Source organism: Odocoileus virginianus, chromosome 4 (genome assembly GCF_023699985.2).
Source record: "Odocoileus virginianus isolate 20LAN1187 ecotype Illinois chromosome 4, Ovbor_1.2, whole genome shotgun sequence".
Taxonomy (NCBI): Eukaryota; Metazoa; Chordata; class Mammalia; order Artiodactyla; family Cervidae; genus Odocoileus; species Odocoileus virginianus.
Window position 1 is genome coordinate 52,921 of NC_069677.1, and position 19,961 is coordinate 72,881.

At 37.5% G+C, this 19,961-nt stretch overlaps 1 protein-coding gene across 1 annotated transcript in view; it reads right to left on the reverse strand.

Moving 5' to 3' along the window:
* Positions 1–1,733: 1,733 nt before the first annotated feature.
* BTLA (B and T lymphocyte associated) overlaps positions 1,734–19,961 on the reverse strand; it is a 36,207-nt gene continuing 17,979 nt past the window's right edge. The window contains 5 exon segments of the mRNA XM_070465913.1: positions 1,734–2,314; positions 6,911–6,957; positions 8,429–8,569; positions 14,036–14,171; positions 15,162–15,476. Coding sequence (XP_070322014.1) covers positions 2,039–2,314; positions 6,911–6,957; positions 8,429–8,569; positions 14,036–14,171; positions 15,162–15,476 — 915 coding nt within the window. The 3' untranslated portion in view covers positions 1,734–2,038.

Below are 19,961 nucleotides of genomic sequence, written 5' to 3' on the forward strand. Positions count from 1 at the left end.
TTCATGGATTGGAAGAATCAATATTGTCAAAATGGCTATACTATCCAAAGCAATCTATAGATTCAATGCAATCCCTATCAAGCTACCAACGGTATTTTTCACAGAACTAGGACAAATAATTTCACAATTTGTATGGAAATACAAAAAAACCTCGAATAGCCAAAGTAACTTTGAGAAAGAAGAATGGAACTGGAGGAATCAACCTGCCTGACTTCAGACTATACTACAAAGCCACGGTCATCAAGACAGTATGGTACTGGCACAAAGACAGAAATATAGATCAATGGAACTGAGTAGAAAGCCCAGAGATAAATCCACGAACCTATGGTCACCTTATCTTCGACAAAGGAGGCAAGGATATACAATGGAAAAAAGACAACCTCTTTAACAAGTGGTGTTGGGAAAACGGGTCAGTCACTTGTAAAAGAATGAAACTAGAACACCTTCTAACACCATACACAAAAATAAACTCAACATGGATTAAAGATCTAAATGTAAGACCAGAAACTATAAAACTCCTAGAGGAGAACATAGGCAAAACACTCTCCGACATAAATCACAGCAGGATCCTCTATGACCCACATCCCAGAATATTAGAAACAAAAGCAAAAATAAACAAATGGGACCTAATGAAACTTAAAAGCTTTTGCACAACAAAGGAAACTATAAGGTGAAAAGACAGCCCTCAGATTGGGAGAAAATAATAGCAAATGAAGCAACAGACAAAGGATTAATCTCAAAAATATACAAGCAACTCCTGCAGCTCAATTCCAGAAAAATAAATGACCCAATCAAAAAATGGGCCAAAGAACTAAACAGACATTTCTCCAAGGAAGACATACAGATGGCTAAAAGACACATGAAAAGATGCTCAACATCACTCAGTATCAGAGAAGTGCAAATCAAAACCACAATGAGGTACCATTACACGCCAGTCAGGATGGCTGCTATCCAAAAGTCTACAAGCAATAAATGCTGGAGAGGGTGTGGAGAAAAGGGAATCCTCTTACACTGTTGGTGGGAATGCGAACTAGTACAGCCGCTATGGAAAACAGTGTGGAGATTTCTTTAAAAACTGGAACTAGAACTGCCATATGACCCAGCTTCTGGGCATACACACCGAGGAAACCAGATCTGAAAGAGACACGTGCACCCCAATGTTCATCGCAGCACTGTTTATCATAGCCAGGGCATGGAAGCAACCCAGATGCCCATCAGCAGACGAATGGATAAGGAAGCTGTGGTACATATACACCATGGCATATTACTCAGCCATTAAAAAGAATTCATTTGAATCAGTTCTAATGAGATGGATGAAAATGGAGCCCATTATACAGAGTGAAGTAAGCCAGAAATATAAAGACCATTACAGTATACTAACACATATATATGGAATTTAGAAAGATGATAACGATAACCCTATATGCAAAACAGAAAAAGAGACACAGATGTATAGAACAGACTTTTGGACTCTGTGGGAGAAGGCAAGGGTGTGATGTTTCAAGAGAACAGCATCGAAACATGTATATTATCTAGGGTGAAACAGATCACCAGCCCAGGTTGGATGCATGAGACAAGTGCTCGGACCTGGTGCACTGGGAAAACCCAGAGGGATCGGGTGGAGAGGGAGGTGGGAGGGGGAATCGGGGTGGGGAATACATGTATATCCATGGCTGATTCATGTCAATGTATGACAAGAACCACTACAATATTTTAAAGTAATTGGCCTCCAACTAAAAAAAATAAAAAAATAAATAAAAAAATAAAAATGCTACTACTCTTCTATGCATGACATCATTTGATTTTGGAAAGAAGATTTTACTGCCCAAGGCTATAACATAAAAAGCTCCCAAAGAAGTTTCTGGGAGAAATTTTAGTCATTTGTCCTATGGATGCTTAAGGCCCAAGCACCAATGTGAACCTCCTGAAACTATAATTTCTCAAGCCAAGGACCATTGTTTGACTTTCTGTTGGTCTTCAGTGGTGGTGCTGACTAACAAATCAGTTGCTGATCACTGGTGGGAGATCAGGACCAGATTTAACACCTCACACATATGGTTGCATATTCCCTAGGTGCTTCTTGCACATTTCTTGCCTGTCTTGGGTTCATTCCAATGACCGAATGGTTCAGGGAAGTATAAACAATGCCCTGTTTGTTTTCCTTCAGACTTGAGTTAAAATAAACCCCAGACTCTCTCCAGACCCTGAACCAGGGGTCATTATCATAAATTCCAGTTTCTGAATGCAATGTTTGGGAACTTTCCATGATGTTTCCTTCAGTTTGCTCACTCCTAAAGAACTGGGGAACATCAACCTAAAAGAGAAAAAAAAAGATTTCTTTAATTACAACTTAAGGATGTGATAGTGTGTATCCACTAGGAAACTATGAGTGTAGGCTAAATTGAGTGGTTATACATGGAGAGAAATAATCTATTTTTCATTGCAGGTGTTGACATCTACTCCTTAAAGCAAATTCTCATTTATTAGGGGTGAAAGGCTTAAAGACCACTATGTTCTTCTGAAAGAGTTGTTTTGTGCTTTTTTAAAAAAGTCATTTATTTTTAATTGGAGGATAATTGCTTTGTAATATTGTGAAGGTTTCTGCCATACATCAACATGAGTCAGCCATAGATATATATATATATATATATATATATATATATATATATATATATATATATATATATATGTCCCAACCCTCTTGAACCTCCCTCCCATCTCCCACCCCATCCCAACCTTTTAGGTTGTCACAGAGCACTGGGATTCAGCTCCCTTTTATTTATGGTCATTTTTTAGTTCACAGAACCCCTTTTGACCCCTCTTTGAAATTGAAACCACACACCAGATTAATGAGAAACGCATAAAATATCCCTTCAGAACATCAGGAGATTTGTAATATGATGTATAGCATTAACACAGTTTAGGATAAAGCAATTAAAGATAAAGCAGAACAGTTGTTCTCTAAGGGACAAAAAGAATAAATACTATGAAGAATAAATATTATCCAAGATACATTACTATGACATGAAACCTGAGACTGGAAGTTGCTGTCAGTTTGATGTGGGTGGACAAAGCTTAAAAATAGTTCCAAAAATATTCCAGTTGTTGTTTCTACCACAAAGATACTCTTACACTTCCAAATTGAGTCAAATATCTTAAAGTTCTCAAGAAAGAGGTGAACTTATGTAAAGTAAAAGTACTTAAACTTGCTTTTTTAAAAAACTTTTTTCAATTATTTGTTAGCTATTTCTACCTATACAAGGGACCCAGCTGGTAAAAAATGAAGATACTATGTTAATGCTAAGATTTGTTATTTCAATTTTCTAAATACCAATTTTACCAGTCAATTTATGTTCTTGAGGTTTGGCCTAATTTCTTTGAGGTATCAGGTCCATAACCTGATATGCCTAACCTGATAACCTATATGCCTTACCTGCTCTTTTGTCACCCACATTGTGATGTATACAGAGTTCTATACTGGTGGCTCAGTGGTAAAGAAACTGTGTGCAATGTAGGGAAGCCTGGTTTGATCCCTGGAGAAGGGAATGGCCACCCACTCCAGTATTCTTGCCTGGAGAATTCCATGGACAGAAGAGTTTGACTGGCTATAGTCCACGGGATCTCAGAGAGTTGGGCTTAACTGAGTAACTAACACACACACACACACACACACACACACACACACACACACACACCCCATGCAAACATGTCTAACTCTGTTCTGACAAATGAAGTGTTAACTGTTGAGTATACTGCCTCTCTCCGATGGCCTATCTGCCTAGGAAATAGCACCGAGTCTGAATGATTGAAAGAAGCAAGATTCATGGAAGCTTCATTGTCTCTTGACTCAGATGGAAAGTGTCTCAAAGAAGCCCTACTAACGTCTCTGGAGGAGCTCTGGAGAAGAAGACTGTCATGTGACCTAATAACTGAAAGGTTGTTGCTGAACCACAAATCACACCAGGATTCTTGGCCTCCGGAGGAGAAGAATTCAATCCGGGGCCAGAGACAAGACTTGATGGCTCAGAGATTTTGTGTAATAAAGTTTTATTAAAATACAAAAGAGATAGAGAAAGCTTCTGACATAGACATCAGAAGGGGGCAGAAAGAGTACCTGCCTGCTAGTCTTTAGCTGGATGGTATATAGCTACTAGCAGTCTGTTAATGAAAGAAAGGAATGTCTCAAAACTCAGAGAATGGCACCAGGCCACTCACCCACAAGATGCATTTTGAGATAATCTTGGCACCAAGCGAGTCATCTCGGGCCATAAAACGATTGACTTGAATCTTGAAGAAAGGCAGATTACTATATAAATAGTTTCGTTTACATAGATTAGGAGAACAATGTATGAGTATAACATACTGGTTTGTCAAGTCAGTTCTGAACCTTAAGGTGAACCGACTTGAAGACAGAGTCTTGGGTAAATGCATAGTACATAATAAAGCTTAAGACAAACATTTCCGTTAGAAAAATGTATGGGTTAGCTCAAAATTGGAACCAGGTGTCATTATGGCAACATAGTATTTTAAGAGAAACCTCTTTTTAAATTTGTATAGAGAAGGGGGAAAATATATCACTAGTTTGTTTCCTTCTGCCACTTAAGAGCAAGATTAAAAAAATGTCTGACACTTGCAGCCTATTTCCTCTGTTTGGAGACCCCTGGCCTTCCTGCCTATTACCCTTTCATAACTAGTCATAAATCTTTAACAGATCAATAAGGTCTCTGTTGTACTTTTCAATCTATGTAGTCTGTCAACTCAATTACCTGCTTCCCATCCCAAAAGGTGACTGGTTTCCGTGGAAAACTTTGTCAGAGTAAATTATGTAAAAGAAAACATGGTTGCTGAACCTATTCTGTGGCACCTGATCAAAGTGGGTGGGTGCCACAAGGCTGGTGCACCATGGTGTGGTGGGTAGAGATGGCAAAACTGAAGCAGCTGTCTTATTCTATATTTGTATAGCACTCCACTGTTTGTAAAGCACTTTAGAAAATATGCAATTCACTTATTTATACTATACAAGTACTTTCATACCCTCAAAGGACATCCTGGAATAGGATTAAAAGTTTGACCTTTAAAAGTATGTTTTATATTATCTTTTCTCTACTTTGGATTTATATTCCACTGGTTCACATACAAGTTCCCTCTTAACAAATTTTGAGTCTCAAAGATCTAGTACAGTATCTCTTTCATTATTTTTTGAAATGTTTGACAACTCAAATGGGGCAAAATTCTGAATTCCAATGAAATACATACAGATCAGAAAAAAAAATTCCCCAATAATTGTACACATAGACAACCTCCCTCTTGAATCCAACTGCAAATCATAAATAATTCATCCAGTTTACACAGAAAGAAATGTAACTATATTTTAACCAACCTGGGCTTTACGTGCCCAGTAAATTATTTAGATTTTTGTTTTTACCTTGCCAAAGCATGATTGATCTTAGTTCCCTGACCAGGAATAAAACCCAAGGCCCCTGCAGTGGAAGTTTGGAGTCTTAACCACTGGACTGGTTAAGGAACCAGGGAAGCCCCTAGATCATTGTTTTAAATGCTGTCATAGCTTTTAGGGCTCATTGTAACAGAGTGCAGTTTGTTGTTTTTCATTATAGAAAGAAAGGAAATCACATTTAAGAAAACTTCCCTATGCGAAGAAACAAAACCTTAGTACTCAACACAATGATACTAAAGATTTCATATGTTTCTTAATTTGAATTTATTTACTTTTATTTAATATTAAGCTACCTGGTGGGGAATGCTGAGTACCATTTAATATTATGTGTAGAACTATTGGTTATATCTGCCTCTGGCATTTCTGGAAATTTTAAGATGTTGAATGCACCTTTATTACTACTCCTAATGGAAACACCCACACCCACACAAGTTCTTTTCGTGGTACCTTGTTTATAACTATTTGTTTTTAATCAGAGCTATATAAAATTTTTTTCCAGAAATATGTTGCTTCATTTTGCATTCTATTTTGAGTTCCAGTGTTTACAGAACATTGAACCCAAAAGAAAGGTCTAAACTGGTATTCCAAGAACTTGTGGGAAAACTGCACTGCTTCCAAAGAACACTTTGCTTTGTCTATGAGATCTCCTCCTTAATGAGCCCACACACATTATGAGCGACTTTTGCATAATAACTAGACCTGTGATCATGCTTCTTTATCTGCTGGTATGATTCATTAAGAAATCATACTTGATTTTATGAGGTTATTTATGATTCTTTATTTACTCCCACTTGCAGGAGATAGTGAAGGGCAGGGAAGCCTGGAATGCTGCAGTTCATGAGGTCACAGAGAGACTGACACAACTTAGTGATTGAACAACAACCCTTCTGGAAACACTTAAGGCATTTTTGTGAGAATAAATCAATAGCCTAAAGTCACATACCAGATTGAGAACAGAGTCAACATTGTATGGTTCAGCCTCTGACTTTTTTGCTTAGATTCTACACTGCCTTCTTTGCCTAATAAGACTCATTTATGAGATTTGCTAATCCCAAGGAAGAGCTTCCCAGGTGGCTCAGTGGTAAAGAATTTGCCTGCCAATGCAGGAGACACAGGTTCAATCTCTTGGTCTGGAAGATCCCTTAGAGAAGGAAGTGACAACCCACTCAGTATTCTTGCCTAGGAAGTCCTATGGGGAAAGGAGCCTGGTGGGCTACAGTCCATGAGGTCGCAAAAGAGTTGGACATGATTTAGCAACTAAACAACAATCTGGAAGAATCTTTGCTACAGACTAAAGTAAGTGGAAAATAAACACATTTTAAAAGTAAGTAAATACATATAGCATTTAGAACAGTTCTTGGCACATGGTGTTACATAGACTCAATTAAATGTTAAAAAAATATATAAATATTAGAATGGTATAACACAGGTTGTGTTATATACCATCAAACACACCAGGTTAGTATCCCTTCCTGTTGAATTAGAAAGTTTCTTTTGTCTCCCTGCAATTCAAAAAGAAAAATAAAATAAAAAACCAAAAGAGGTAAAGAACAGCACAAAATAAAATTCTTCCTCAATTCCTCGTACGTTAGGGTCATTTAAGAATAGGGGTTCTAGAATCAGATTGCTAGGTTGAAACTCAGTCCCAGAGGTGGGGATGCCTCCCCACCTCACCCACGTGCACACCATCCACAGTGTTATTATTAGTTTGGGCTTCTTTATTTGCTATGTCCATCATGGCACACAAACCTCTGTTTGTGAGAATTCGTGCTGTGCATTTTGTCCAGAACAGCCTATGGCATAGCCAAGAGGAGGGCACAAGACCTAGCCTGGCACTTTAAAACCCTGGGAATCCTTTTTCTGGGTACATTCTGTATGTAATGCCACACTCACAGCTGTCCTGTCACCTACATAGCTGGGATCTCCTCTGGCCTAGTTCACTTTGGATGTGGTAAATCAAAAGATTTATCCTTGCTTTTTTTTCCTGAAGCTCCAGATACCTCAAGAAAGGTGGTGGAAACTGGAGGGGGGACCATTGAAAGAGCCTTGGTGTTGAAGAAGTGGAGTTGGAGTCACAGAGGAGTCTCTCAGCATCCTGAGAAGGTTCTAGGCTCCAGAAGTCCTCACCACAAAACACCAAGAGCACTTTTGTTCAGACAAGCCTTTCTCTTGTGGCAGAAATAATGATTGTTCTGTCCAGCTTAGTTTCTATAGCTACACTGTGGCTGCTGCTGTGGAAAAAGGAATTAGACAAGTTGACTGAGGGGGAAAAGGAAAGAGAAAGAGGACTGACCTGGTTTGGACTCCAGCTAGACCAGAATTCATCATACCCCTCTCTCTTATGTGTTGAAGTGTTCACTGATGACCTTAAGTGAATTCTTACAGAAATAGAAAGTAATTGTTTTCAAAATATCACCTCTCTGATCATAGTCATAACCACATTTTTCAAATACATTATTGTTGGGTGGGGATTCAGTTCAAGCATCTGTTTATGATGGCGACACTAAGCACAGACGTAAGAATTTTCTCTGGGGACATTGGGTCTTCATTTAGACAGGGGTGTGGATGACTGGCATGATGTGATATGAGTGTGGAAAACAGGACCAGACAAACTAATTCAATGCAGACATGTTGATCTGTGAAATTATTTCAACCTCCTTTTCAACACCCTGAATGTTAGAGGAGTTCCTTCTATGATGGACCCAAGTAGAATGACTAAGTCCCAGCAATATTACTTCTCACCACAAGCCTTTGCTGTAGTGAGCATGCCTTTTCAAGACTAGAGGAGATCTGAATTCATCCATTTGGCTTTCTGGTGGAAAGATGAGTTGTTCCCCCAGGAAATCATTGTTCATGGTTTATACTAGAATATGGTGGGGAAAAAAACACCAGAAACTAACTAAAAATCTATCAGCCATTGTAAATGAACCCCAAATGTGTGGCACAGAGCAGCAGAGAGGAGATGGATCTCACCTAGGTGCCTTCTAAGGCAGCAGAATAGGTAGAAACAGGTAATAAGTAAAGGTAAAGCCCCCAAAGGAAGCAAACTATAAAGGATCCATTGTCGGTCTACCATCTCTTCCTTGGCGAGTGGTCTTGAGGCACTCTTTGTATCTGAAATTTTCATTAATCCTCAAGACGGTTAGAAAATATGAGACAAATGAAGTAACACCCTCTGAACTGTCAGAACGTGAATGCAGTTCTAGCTGATGCCTCTATTTCTCTTTTAAAAGGTTTCTCCCAAGAACCCCAGGACTTAGTCCTCTCCCCCACCTCTTGCTTTAATGCTGAGTGTTTGTGAGTGGCTATAATTTATCTTTCAATTCTGCTAGGGCTAATCTGTAACACACTATCCATAACAGCTCTCAGATAGTATCTCACCATGCCCTTTCATTTACAATGTCTTATTTAATTTTCATAATGATCACTTAAGAAAAATAAACAGAGAACAGCAAACAGAGGAGAAGAAAAGTAAGGAGTACTTTTTTTTTTTAATCAGTCACTTGTTCTGAGAAGAGTAATTGTTCCAAGACTTGCCAGAAATCCAACAGCTAGTAAATGGCAGTTGCCAGGACTCAAGCCAACATGTTTTTGAAACAAAATTGAAGTTCCTTTAACACAATGCTTTGTGTTGTCTCATTAACCCTGATATTTCCAAATACTTTTATTATCTTCAAATATCTTTGGTATCTCCAGATATGCTTCTATGGGCATACAACTGTTTCCCATTATTATTGATCAATATTAATGTGCATTATGGAGAAGGAAATGGCAACCCACTCCAGTACTCTTGCCTGGAGAATCCCATGAACAGAGGAGCCTGGTGGGCTACAATCCATGAGGTCACAAAGACTCGGACACGACTGAGCGACTAACACACACACACACACACACACACACACACACAGAATATGTGCATTAAGGCCCTGTTTTTCCATGATAGGTTGTAACTTACTAGTGAGTCATGCAACAACATAACAGATAACAAATGAAGTCAAAAAGTGAAAGATAACAAAATAGAAAATATCAGAATTCATAATAAATCTTTTAACTTTGTACTTGTGCTCAATTTTGTTTGTTCAGGAAGGTGTTTTTCTAGATATATTAACCTAGTTATACATTCCTTCCTCATATCCTTGGTTTTGGGGTAAATGTGGTCAGGAGCTACTGGATCTGGGCGTGAAGTAGTTTGGTAATTGAGTGGTAACAAATACTGTATTGTTCATGTGGCAGCAGCTATTTAGTTTGGGCGAGCAGCCAACTTATTATGAACAGTGACAAATTTAGCTGTCTGGGGTAAGGGAATGGATAGGAGCCCAGGACTGTTTCCCACAACAGATAAGTTAGTACAAACAAATCCACTCAATGAAGAAGATGCAACCTGTATTACTTTCCAACCACATAACAATCTACTTCCTTGATTTTATTTGGCAAGTTTGATACTTAGAAGAGGATGTTCTGAATTATTTTGAGTCCATTCTGAAATAGAAAAACAAGATAAAGAATTTAAATTGGTTGTGAAAACAACGAAGGCTCTACTCAGGTTTCTTCAAAATCAGAGCTAGCCTCCGAGAAGACATCTCTATTTACATACTAACAGATAATTCAATAATTCAGCTGAAAGGTAGTTTGGAAATGTGTAGATCATCACTTCAAGTTCATAGACAAAGTCCTTGGGTTTATTTTAATAAATAACCTTGGGGTTATTTCAAAGAAAAACTGTAAAACACTGCTACACTTAAAATGGAAAACCAAAATGTGTACAGCACATGGAACTCTGCTCAATGTTATGTGGCAGCCTGGATGTGAGGGGAGTTTGAGGGAGAATGGATACATGTATATATGTGGCTCAGTCCCTTTGCTGTTCACCTAAAACTATCATAATATTGTTAATCGGCTATACTCCAATACAAAATAAAAAGTTTGGTTTTTTTTTTTTTAAAGAGAGACTGTATAAATACAACCAAACCTTCCTCTGTCTGCTTTGACTCCCTCTTTCCACCTCCTTAAGTATAAGGAAACAATTCAGCCTATAGGACTCCTTTTAGCAATTGGAATAACAAGATATACATTCAGCAGGTGCTTCAAGAGAGTATAGAATGCCACGAGGAAAGAAGACTTTTGATGATGTGGTGGGAATTAATTCTGAAAAAAAGATTGTGCTTCTCACCTTCTGCCCACTCTAACACCCTCACTGCCCTGCTAAAATCATCGCCATCTGCCTTTGTGAAGCTCCTAATCAGGGATTGATTAACCTAAGGCAGATTGGAGAGAACAGAGTTGCCAGGCCAGTGTATGTTTCAGTGACTGTTCTGTTGACTTTTCTCCTGAGTCTTTGCAAACTGCTTTTCTTCCTTCTGGGAGATAATTGCTTTCCCACCAGCATCCAAACATGGACTCTGTCACATCCTGCTTTCACAAGGGCCAATCGACCCAGGGATCACACCTGAGTCTCCTGCACTGTAGGCAGACTCTACCATCTGAGCCAAAAGGCAACCCACTGATTTTTAACTTGAACATAAAAAGCAAAGCAGGGTCAGGCACAAAAACAGGAAAAGTTCCAATACTCTGTAAGAAAGATATTTCAAGGGGAAAAATGAAAGATTTTATATCATAGCTCCAAAATTTATTTACCAAAAGCATGGTCCTGAAATATAATTTCAGAGTATATTTTTCTCCTTACATCATGCTCAGTTCATTGAGTATTCACTGATACAGAAAGAAAATAATTTTTCTTTGACACTCTTCTTGTTATGTTTGTTTTAATCACTTCACAGAAGGAAAATCCACACCCTGCTCAAAGACAATTTCTAAATGAGTTATTTGACTATTGTAAATGAAGCAAGGATGATCCAAAGAAGTATGACATAGTTCCTGCTTGCCAGTGTATCATAACCCTTCATGGGATAAAAGACATTTCCCTACGTATCTGTGGTACAAGGAAATCTGTGACAAATGAGAGGCAAAGACCTTAAATGACACAAAAATTACTAGGAAAGAGAAGTCACTTTCTCTAGGATAAACATAGACAGCTTCATAAAGAATTAGAAAATGTGTTGGGCTTGACAGGAGAGGTAGAATTTTGATAGGTGTAGGTAGATGGTGTCAGCCTAATAGTGTAAGCACTGAGAATGCCCTGCAGGGGATCAACTAAAAAGTGGCATTATGAAGGAAGCCTATTAGGCAAATTAAGTATGTCAGGAAGATTTTTGGCTGAAATGAACCAAAAGTGGGGACAATTAAAAAACAAGCAGTTCATACAATTAATTGGAATATTTAGAAGGAAGATAGTGAAGGTCTGAGTTGATCATGAAGCTCCATGAGGGAGCCAATTATGGAGTGGAAGGCTGTTGACAGACAAGAGTATAAAGTCAAAGCAAAGTCTTGGAGAATTTCTAATGGGCTCAGGAGCATGAATCATCAATGTGATAAGAAAGGGAATGATAAGAAGGTGAGAGAGTAGGAAATTAGAAGAATAGAAATCTTGAGAGGGAACTTAAAATGCCCTTCATGTCTCCTACACTGCTCTTAGATGTTTCCTCTCACTACTTCACCCTTTACACTCTTCTCCAGTCATCCCCTTGGGACATACAGTTTAGGAGGGAATGCTGCTTCCCTTCCCTCTGAAGTTAGGCCTCAATGGAGACAGATTGTAGATCTTAATTTCAGCTCTGATTTAACATCTATTCTTCTCAAACTATTCCCAAAAATCGCCAAGGAAAAAAAGCTTCTGAACTCATTTTACCAGGCCAGTAATATCCTGATAGAAAAATAAGAAAACTACAAGAAAAGAGTATTTTAGGGCAATATTCTTAATGGACATACATGCAAAAATCATGGTGAGTGATCCTAATACAAAGAAAACAAAGATATCATTAAAAAAGAGAAAACTACAGGCTAACATAAATGATAAACATAGATGGAAAAATCCTCACAAAAATAATAGCAAACTGAAACCAATAACACACTAAAAGGATCATATACCATGACCAAGTGGGATTTATCCCATGGATGCAAGGATGGTTCAATATCTGCAAATCAGTCAATATGATATACCACATTAACAAATTGAAGAATAAAAACCATATGCTCATTTCAATAGGTACAGGAAAAGCTTTTATAAAATTCAATGTTCATTCATGATAAAAACTGTCTGCAAAGTGAGTACAGAGGAAATACACCACAACATAATAAAGGTTATATATGACAAGCCCACGGCTAACAACGTATTCAATGTGGGGAAAGCTAAAAACATTTCCTCTAAGATCAGAAACAAGACAAGGATGCCAATTCTCACCAATTTTATCCAATGCACTATTGGAAGTCCTAACCATAGCATCAGACAGAAAAAAAAAATAAAAGGAATTCAGATTGGAAAGGAAGAAGTAAATCTGTCACTGTCTGTGTTGATAATACAAATTTATTGAATTCTTTTATTGGATCTAGTATAATGGTTTGTGCAGATTTTTAAGGATTTTCTAATATTTAAAATCACATCATCTGTGAAAAGAGAGTTTCACTTCTTCCTTTCCAAGTTATTAATAGATATCTTCTATTTTTCTTACCTACATGCTCTGACTAGATCCTCCAGTTCAATGTTGAATAGAAATGGCAAAATTAGACTGCTGGGAGCCAGCACACGAGATCCCACCCATGACAAGGTCATGAGAAGAAGGCCTGACAAGCAAGGCAGATCAGGACTTTAGGGATTTCGAAAAGCTGCCCCAGCACTCACTTTAAAGATGATATCTGTCTTTCTGATGCTTGCTATATTAAACTACTTCCTAATTTCTCTGACACAGGTAGAAGGCCTTCCCCGATCTCTCTCCAAACAGAATCAACTTAGAACTTTAATCAATATGTCCCCCAAGATGGTGGTATCCTATAAGATTATCCAGGATGAAAGGAGTGTTTCAATTTAGACCCCTTTGTTGGCATTCTAGCCTGCTTGGCAAATGCGTACTAATGCACATGACTGCTCACAACATCTTAATCACAAACAGCATAAAGAACTTGATTACACAAAAGGCCCTAATAGGCACAGAGCCCTTCGGGGGGTGAGGAAGTCCTATTAGAGAACACAAAAAAATATTATTCTAAAAGTGGTTATAGTTAAAGATTTAGAAAAATAAGAGTTTAGAATTGTTAATTTTAACCAGGAATGCTAAACAGGGGCTGCCTCACCGGAGCTGCAGAGTCTTTGTGTGGTAACCCTATTAGATAAATTTAACTGATAACTTCTGCAAAAGGACTGATGTTTGTGTTAACAGGATTGTATTTCTACTATGTTGCAACCTGCTGTACCATGAGACTGCAACTTTTCTGTTTTCTGTTAAGTTCAAGGCAAAATGGAACAATAAAGAATAGATTACGGAAAACAGCTTTGCATTCACCTAGGTCATAAAATATCAATAGGCCCCAAGGCCAGAAGATAATGTACAAGACCCTCATAAACACAGAAAACACCCTGGTTTCATGAAGGACAAGCTGATGTAATGCTAAACTAACTCTGTGTGCTTATCTTGTCCTTAGAAATGTACTAACTTAGGGTATAAAAGCTATGGTAAAAAAATAAAGCACCATCAGACCTTGCTGCACACCCCAGTCTTCTCTCTCTCTCTCTCTCTCTCTCTCTCTCTCCAACGCCGTTCATCCTGAGGGTACCCTTGGATCCTGCTGAGGCTGGACCCTGGAAGTAGACATCTTTGTCTTGTTTCTGTTCTTGAGGGGAAAGCTTTCAATTTTTTATCATTGAGTATGATATTGGGCTCCTCTGTCCTTGAGATTCTCCAGGCAAGAATATTGGGGTCCTTCTCCAGGGGAACTTCCTAACCCAGGAATTGAACCCAGGTCTCCCGCATTGCAGGGAGATGCTTTTCCAACTGAGTTATGTGGGAAGACCAATGATGTTAGCTGTGGAATTTTCATAAACCAACTATTTTTTACTCTCTTCTGTTTTTCTGTATTTGTTTTCCATGTTTCATTCAACATAGTTTGGCCCAACATGACCTGTCCTTCCTCTGTTGTTGAGCCTATTGAGGGTCTCTGAGGAGGGATTGGGAGGCAGAAAAACCCATGACTATTCTCAAAACTCATCAAGGAGTCAGATTATTTGTGTGCTGATTGCCCTCTGTGCAAACTGTGAACTATTAATAAGGATGTAAATGTCTGAGCAACACAAACACAAATACATCAAGGATTTATTATCAAAAAGTCAAGTACTGATAAATATAAGAAAAAAATTTAAAGGGGAAAAAGTAAAAAGCTGTCTACTATTAAATTTGATATTCACTTTGCAATTTTTTCTCATGATTCTGTGATAAAATTTTTGACTTATCAAATAAATGTTATATCCCCTAGAGGCAAAACCAATGATTTTATTACATATTTTTCTCTACTCTTCACTGTCTCACTCCAAAACACACAGACACGTATGTGACCACACATTACAATCTGTGATTTTACATGAGGCCATTGTCTAACATAATCACTTGAGAATCTGAGTCCTCTTTTTCTTGAAGGTGAAAGTGAAGTCACTCAAGCCTGTCCAACTCTTTGCGACACCATGGACTGTAGCCTATCAGGCTCCTCTGTCCATGGGATTTTCCAGGAAAGAGTACTGGAGTGGGTTACCATTTCCTTCTCCAGCTCTTTTTCTTAAAACATGACAAAAAAAAATTAGATAGTCTTGATATTTAGAACTCACTGTCACATTAATGGTAACTGAGTGGCTTTCAATGAATCCAGATGAAAAGTTCACAAAACAATGGTATGACCCACTGTCACTAGCAAGCACTTAATTAAAATGCAAAATAAAAACTGAAATAAGCTTCCTTTCTTCCCAACCCATAGACCCCTGAAGTCTATCCCCAAGGTGTGAATAATTGTTTCCTTCAAGCTTGCACCAGGTCATAGTAGGTCTATTAGCACAATATTTCATCGGGCATTCCAGTTCAAATGGGTCCCCTGATGATACAACATACATGGAATATTTATTAATATAAAGTTGAATATCACATGACTCGTCTTCTGGAAGATAAAAGCGAAATTAAAATCAATCCTGTTTTGGAAAGACTAAATATTTGCCACTTCAACAGTTTCTGTGAAAGATTTATCAGGCATGATTTTATAACTTTCGTGGATAACATTTTACAATATATTAACCCTTACTAGCAGAGTGTCTGCAGTGACAGATGGTAGATACATAATAAATATTTGCTAAAAAAAATTAAACGATTTTTTCAATTGTTCAGTAATTTCCTCAATTTCCAAACTGTTAACATTTTATTATTATAAAATTATATTTTATTCTAATTAGGTTTATTTTATTGTTATGTAGCTACTCCAATGTGAGAGTCACTCAGTAATGTCCAACTCTATGTGACCCCATGGACTATATAGTCCATGGAATTATCCAGGCCAGAATACTGGAGTAGGTAGCCTTTTCCTTCTCCAGGGCTTCTTCCCAACCCAGGGATCAAACCTAGGTCTCCTGCATCGTGGACAGATTCTTTACCCACTGAGCCAAAAGGGAAGCTACTCCAATAGCAGCAAATAATAATAACTTCTTGTTACTTATATTCCAAAGGCTGTTCAAAACATACTACATATTTTAGTCATTTAATCCTCACAACAAAATAATATATTATGTTATTATGAATCTTGTTTTATGCATAAGGAAACTGAGGTAATAAAGACCTTACCTGAAGTTGTATTCTAATAATTAAAATAATCAAGATTTAAACTCATACTGGAGTCCATTACTCTATAATTCATTATCTACTACTCTGTTGTTGTTTCTTGAGTAGTAATTACATTTTCTATTACTAGCTCAGGTACAGTGCAATAACTGGGAGAGAAGAAAGTTTTGTAGACAAATTTTTCCCTATGATAGTTGGCATTATATCTTTTTAAACTTGTTTTTCACCGGCTTTAATGACACCTACTTTGAAATATTTCCATTCCTTTTTCTATGTAGGAGACATGCAATACAAGATAAATTTCTGAAGAGAGGATGTTTTGAAATAATTGAACTTTTTAATGTTTTCCTAAGTGGGAAGAAGAGCAGTTATCCACCTTTTCTGGAATTTCTGCCTACTGACCTGACATACAGGAAATATATTTTCCTTTGTTTTGGTGAGAAGAGCAAATTTTCCTGGAAACAGATTTTTCTGTTATCTTCTCTGAGCCTTCTGTTAGTAATAGTCAGTTGCACATAAAATCTGAAGCTAAAATTGAAAGATAAAAACCATATGATTGTTTCAATAGATGCAGAAAAAGCCTTTGACAAAATTCAACATCCTTTTATGATTAAAACTCTCCAGAAAGCAGGCATAGAAGGAACATACCTCAACATAATAAAAGCTATATATGACAAAATCACAGCAAGTGTTACCCTCAATGGTGAACGATTGAAAGCATTTCCCCTGAAATCAGGAACAAGACAAGGGTGCCCACTGTCACCACTACTATTCAACATAGTTTTGGAAGTGTTGGCCACAGAAATCAGAGGAGAAAAAGAAATAAAAGGAATCCAGATAGGAAAAGAAGAAGTGAAACTCTTGCTGTTTGCAGATGACTTGATCCTCTACATAGAAAACCCTAAAGACTCTACCAGAAAATTACTAGAGCTAGTCAATGAATATAGTAAAGTTGCAGGATATAAAATTAACACACAGAAATCCCTTGCATTCCTATACACTAACAATGAGAAAACAGGAAGAGAAATTAAGGAAACAATATCATTCATCATTGCAACAAAAATAAAATGCTTAGGAGTATATCTACCTAAAGAAATGAAAGAACTATACATAGAAAACTATAAAACACTGATGAAAGAAATCAAAAAGGACACAAACAGATGGAGAAATATACCGTGTTCATGGATTGGAAGAATCAATATTGTCAAAATGGCTATACTACCCAAAGCAATCTACAGATTCAATGCAATCCCTATCAAGCTACCAACGGTATTTTTCACAGAACTAGAACAAATAATTTCACAATTTGTATGGAAATACAAAAAACCTCTAATAGCCAAAGCAATCTTGAGAAAGAAGAATGGAACTGGAGGAATCAACCTGCCCAACTTCAGGCTCTACTACAAAGCCACAGTCATCAAGACAGTATGGTACTGGCACAAAGACAGAAATATAGATCAATGTAACAGAATAGAAAGCCCAGAGATAAATCCATGAACCTATGGACACCTTATCTTTGACAAAGGAGGCAAGGATATATGATGGAAAAGAGACAACCTCTTTAACAAGTGGTGCTGGGAAAACTGGTCAACCACTTGTAAAAGAATGAAACTAGAACACCTTTTAACACCATACACAAAAATAAACTCAAAATGGATTAAAGATCTAAATGTAAGACCAGAAAGTATAAAACTCCTAGAGGAGAACATAGGCAAAACACTCTCTGACATAAATCACGGCAGGATCCTCTATGACCCACCTCCCAGAATATTGGAAATAAAAGCAAAAATAAATAAATGGGACCTCATCAAACTTAAAAGCTTTTGCACAACAAAGGAAACTATAAGCAAGGTGAAAAGACAGCCGTCAGATTGGGAGAAAATAATAGCAAATGAAGCAACAGACAAAGGATTAATCTCAAAAATATACAAGCAGCTCCTGCAGCTCAATTCCAGAAAAGTAAATGACCCAATCAAAAAATGGGCCAAAGAACTAAACAGACATTTCTCCAAAGAAGACATACAGATGGCTAACAAACACATGAAAAGATGCTCAACATCACTCATTATCAGAGAAATGCAAATCAAAACCACAATGAGGTACCATTACACGCCAGTCAGGATGGCTGCTATCCAAAAGTCTACAAGCAATAAATGCTGGAGAGGGTGTGGAGAAAAGGGAACCCTCTTACACTGTTGGTGGGAATGCAAACTCGTACAGCCACTATTGAGAACAGTGTGGAGATTCCTTAAAAAACTGGAAATAGAACTTCCATATGACCCAGCAATCCCACTTCTGGGCATACACACCGAGGAAACCAGATCTGAAAGAGACACATGCACCCCAATGTTCATTGAAGCACTGTTTATAATAGCCAGGACATGGAACAACCTAGATGCCCATCAGCAGACGAGTGGATAAGGAAGCTATGGTACATATACATCATGGAATATTACTCAGCCATTAGAAAGAATTCATTTGAATCAGTTCTAATGAGATGGATGAAACTGGAGCCCATTATACAGAGTGAAGTAAGCCAGAAAGATAAAGACCAATACAGTATACTAACGCATATATATGGAATTTAGAAAGATGGTAACTATAACCCTATATGCAAAACCGAGAAAGAGACACAGATGTACAGAACAGACTTTGGGACTCTGTGGGAGAAGGTGAGGGTGGCATGTTTCGAGAGAACAGCATTGAAATATGTATATTATCTAGTGTGAAACAGACCACCAGCCCAGGTTGGATGCATGAGACAAGTGCTTGGGCCTGGTGCAATGGGAAGACCCAGAGGAATCGGGTGGAGAGGGAGGTGGGAGCGGGGCTCAGGATCGGGAATACATGTAAGTCTATGGCTGATTCATGTCAATGTGTGACAAGAACCACTAAAATATGGTAAAGTAATTAACGTCCACCTAATAAAAATAAATGGAAAAAAAAAAACAAAAAGAATAATAAAAAAGAAAAAAAATCTGAAGCTAAGAAAAAAATGTTTTAATTCTTTATATTATTGAATAAGTTCTGCTACCCTTAACTTATCAGGAAAGGTTATACCCAGTAACCTCACCATCTGAAATATAATTTATAGCTAAGATATATGAAAAAGAAATTCTCGCCACGCAAATAAAATAAATATTGCAAGATTCAAAATTTATCTCATTTTTATTCACAATTCTTACACTTCCATTATTTCCTATTTAACCCAGAGCAAAATTATGTTATATAATACAGATTCCCAACTCTATTTATAATGATAACATTGAATCAACAATAAACTTTTATGTTTAATATTAATACCATCCATTTTTAGAAACAAAGACGTGTTCAGTCTGTTTTACAAAGAATTTCATCAGAAATGGTTACTTCAAAAAATGTTTTGGCTTCCAAAGGGGCAAATTCAATTGATTAGAATGTACATTTTTGTGGAAGCATCCATCTATTAATTGCTAGAGAATATCATGATTTTGACTGTGTGGATCACAACAAACTGGAAAATTCTCAAAGAGATGGGAATACCAGACCACCTTGCCTGTCTCAGACATGCAGATGATACTACTGTAATGCAGAAAGTGAAGAGGAACTAAAAACTTCTTGATAAGTGTGAAAAAGTTGGCTTAAAACTCAACATTAAAAAAACTAAGACCATTGCATCTGGTCCTATTACTTTGTAGCAAGTAAATGGGGAAAAAGTCGAAGTAGTGAGAGATTTTATTTTCTTGGGCTCCAAAATCACTGCAGATGTGACTTCAACCATGAACTTAAAGGACACTTGCTCCTAGGAAGGAAAGCTATGACAAGCC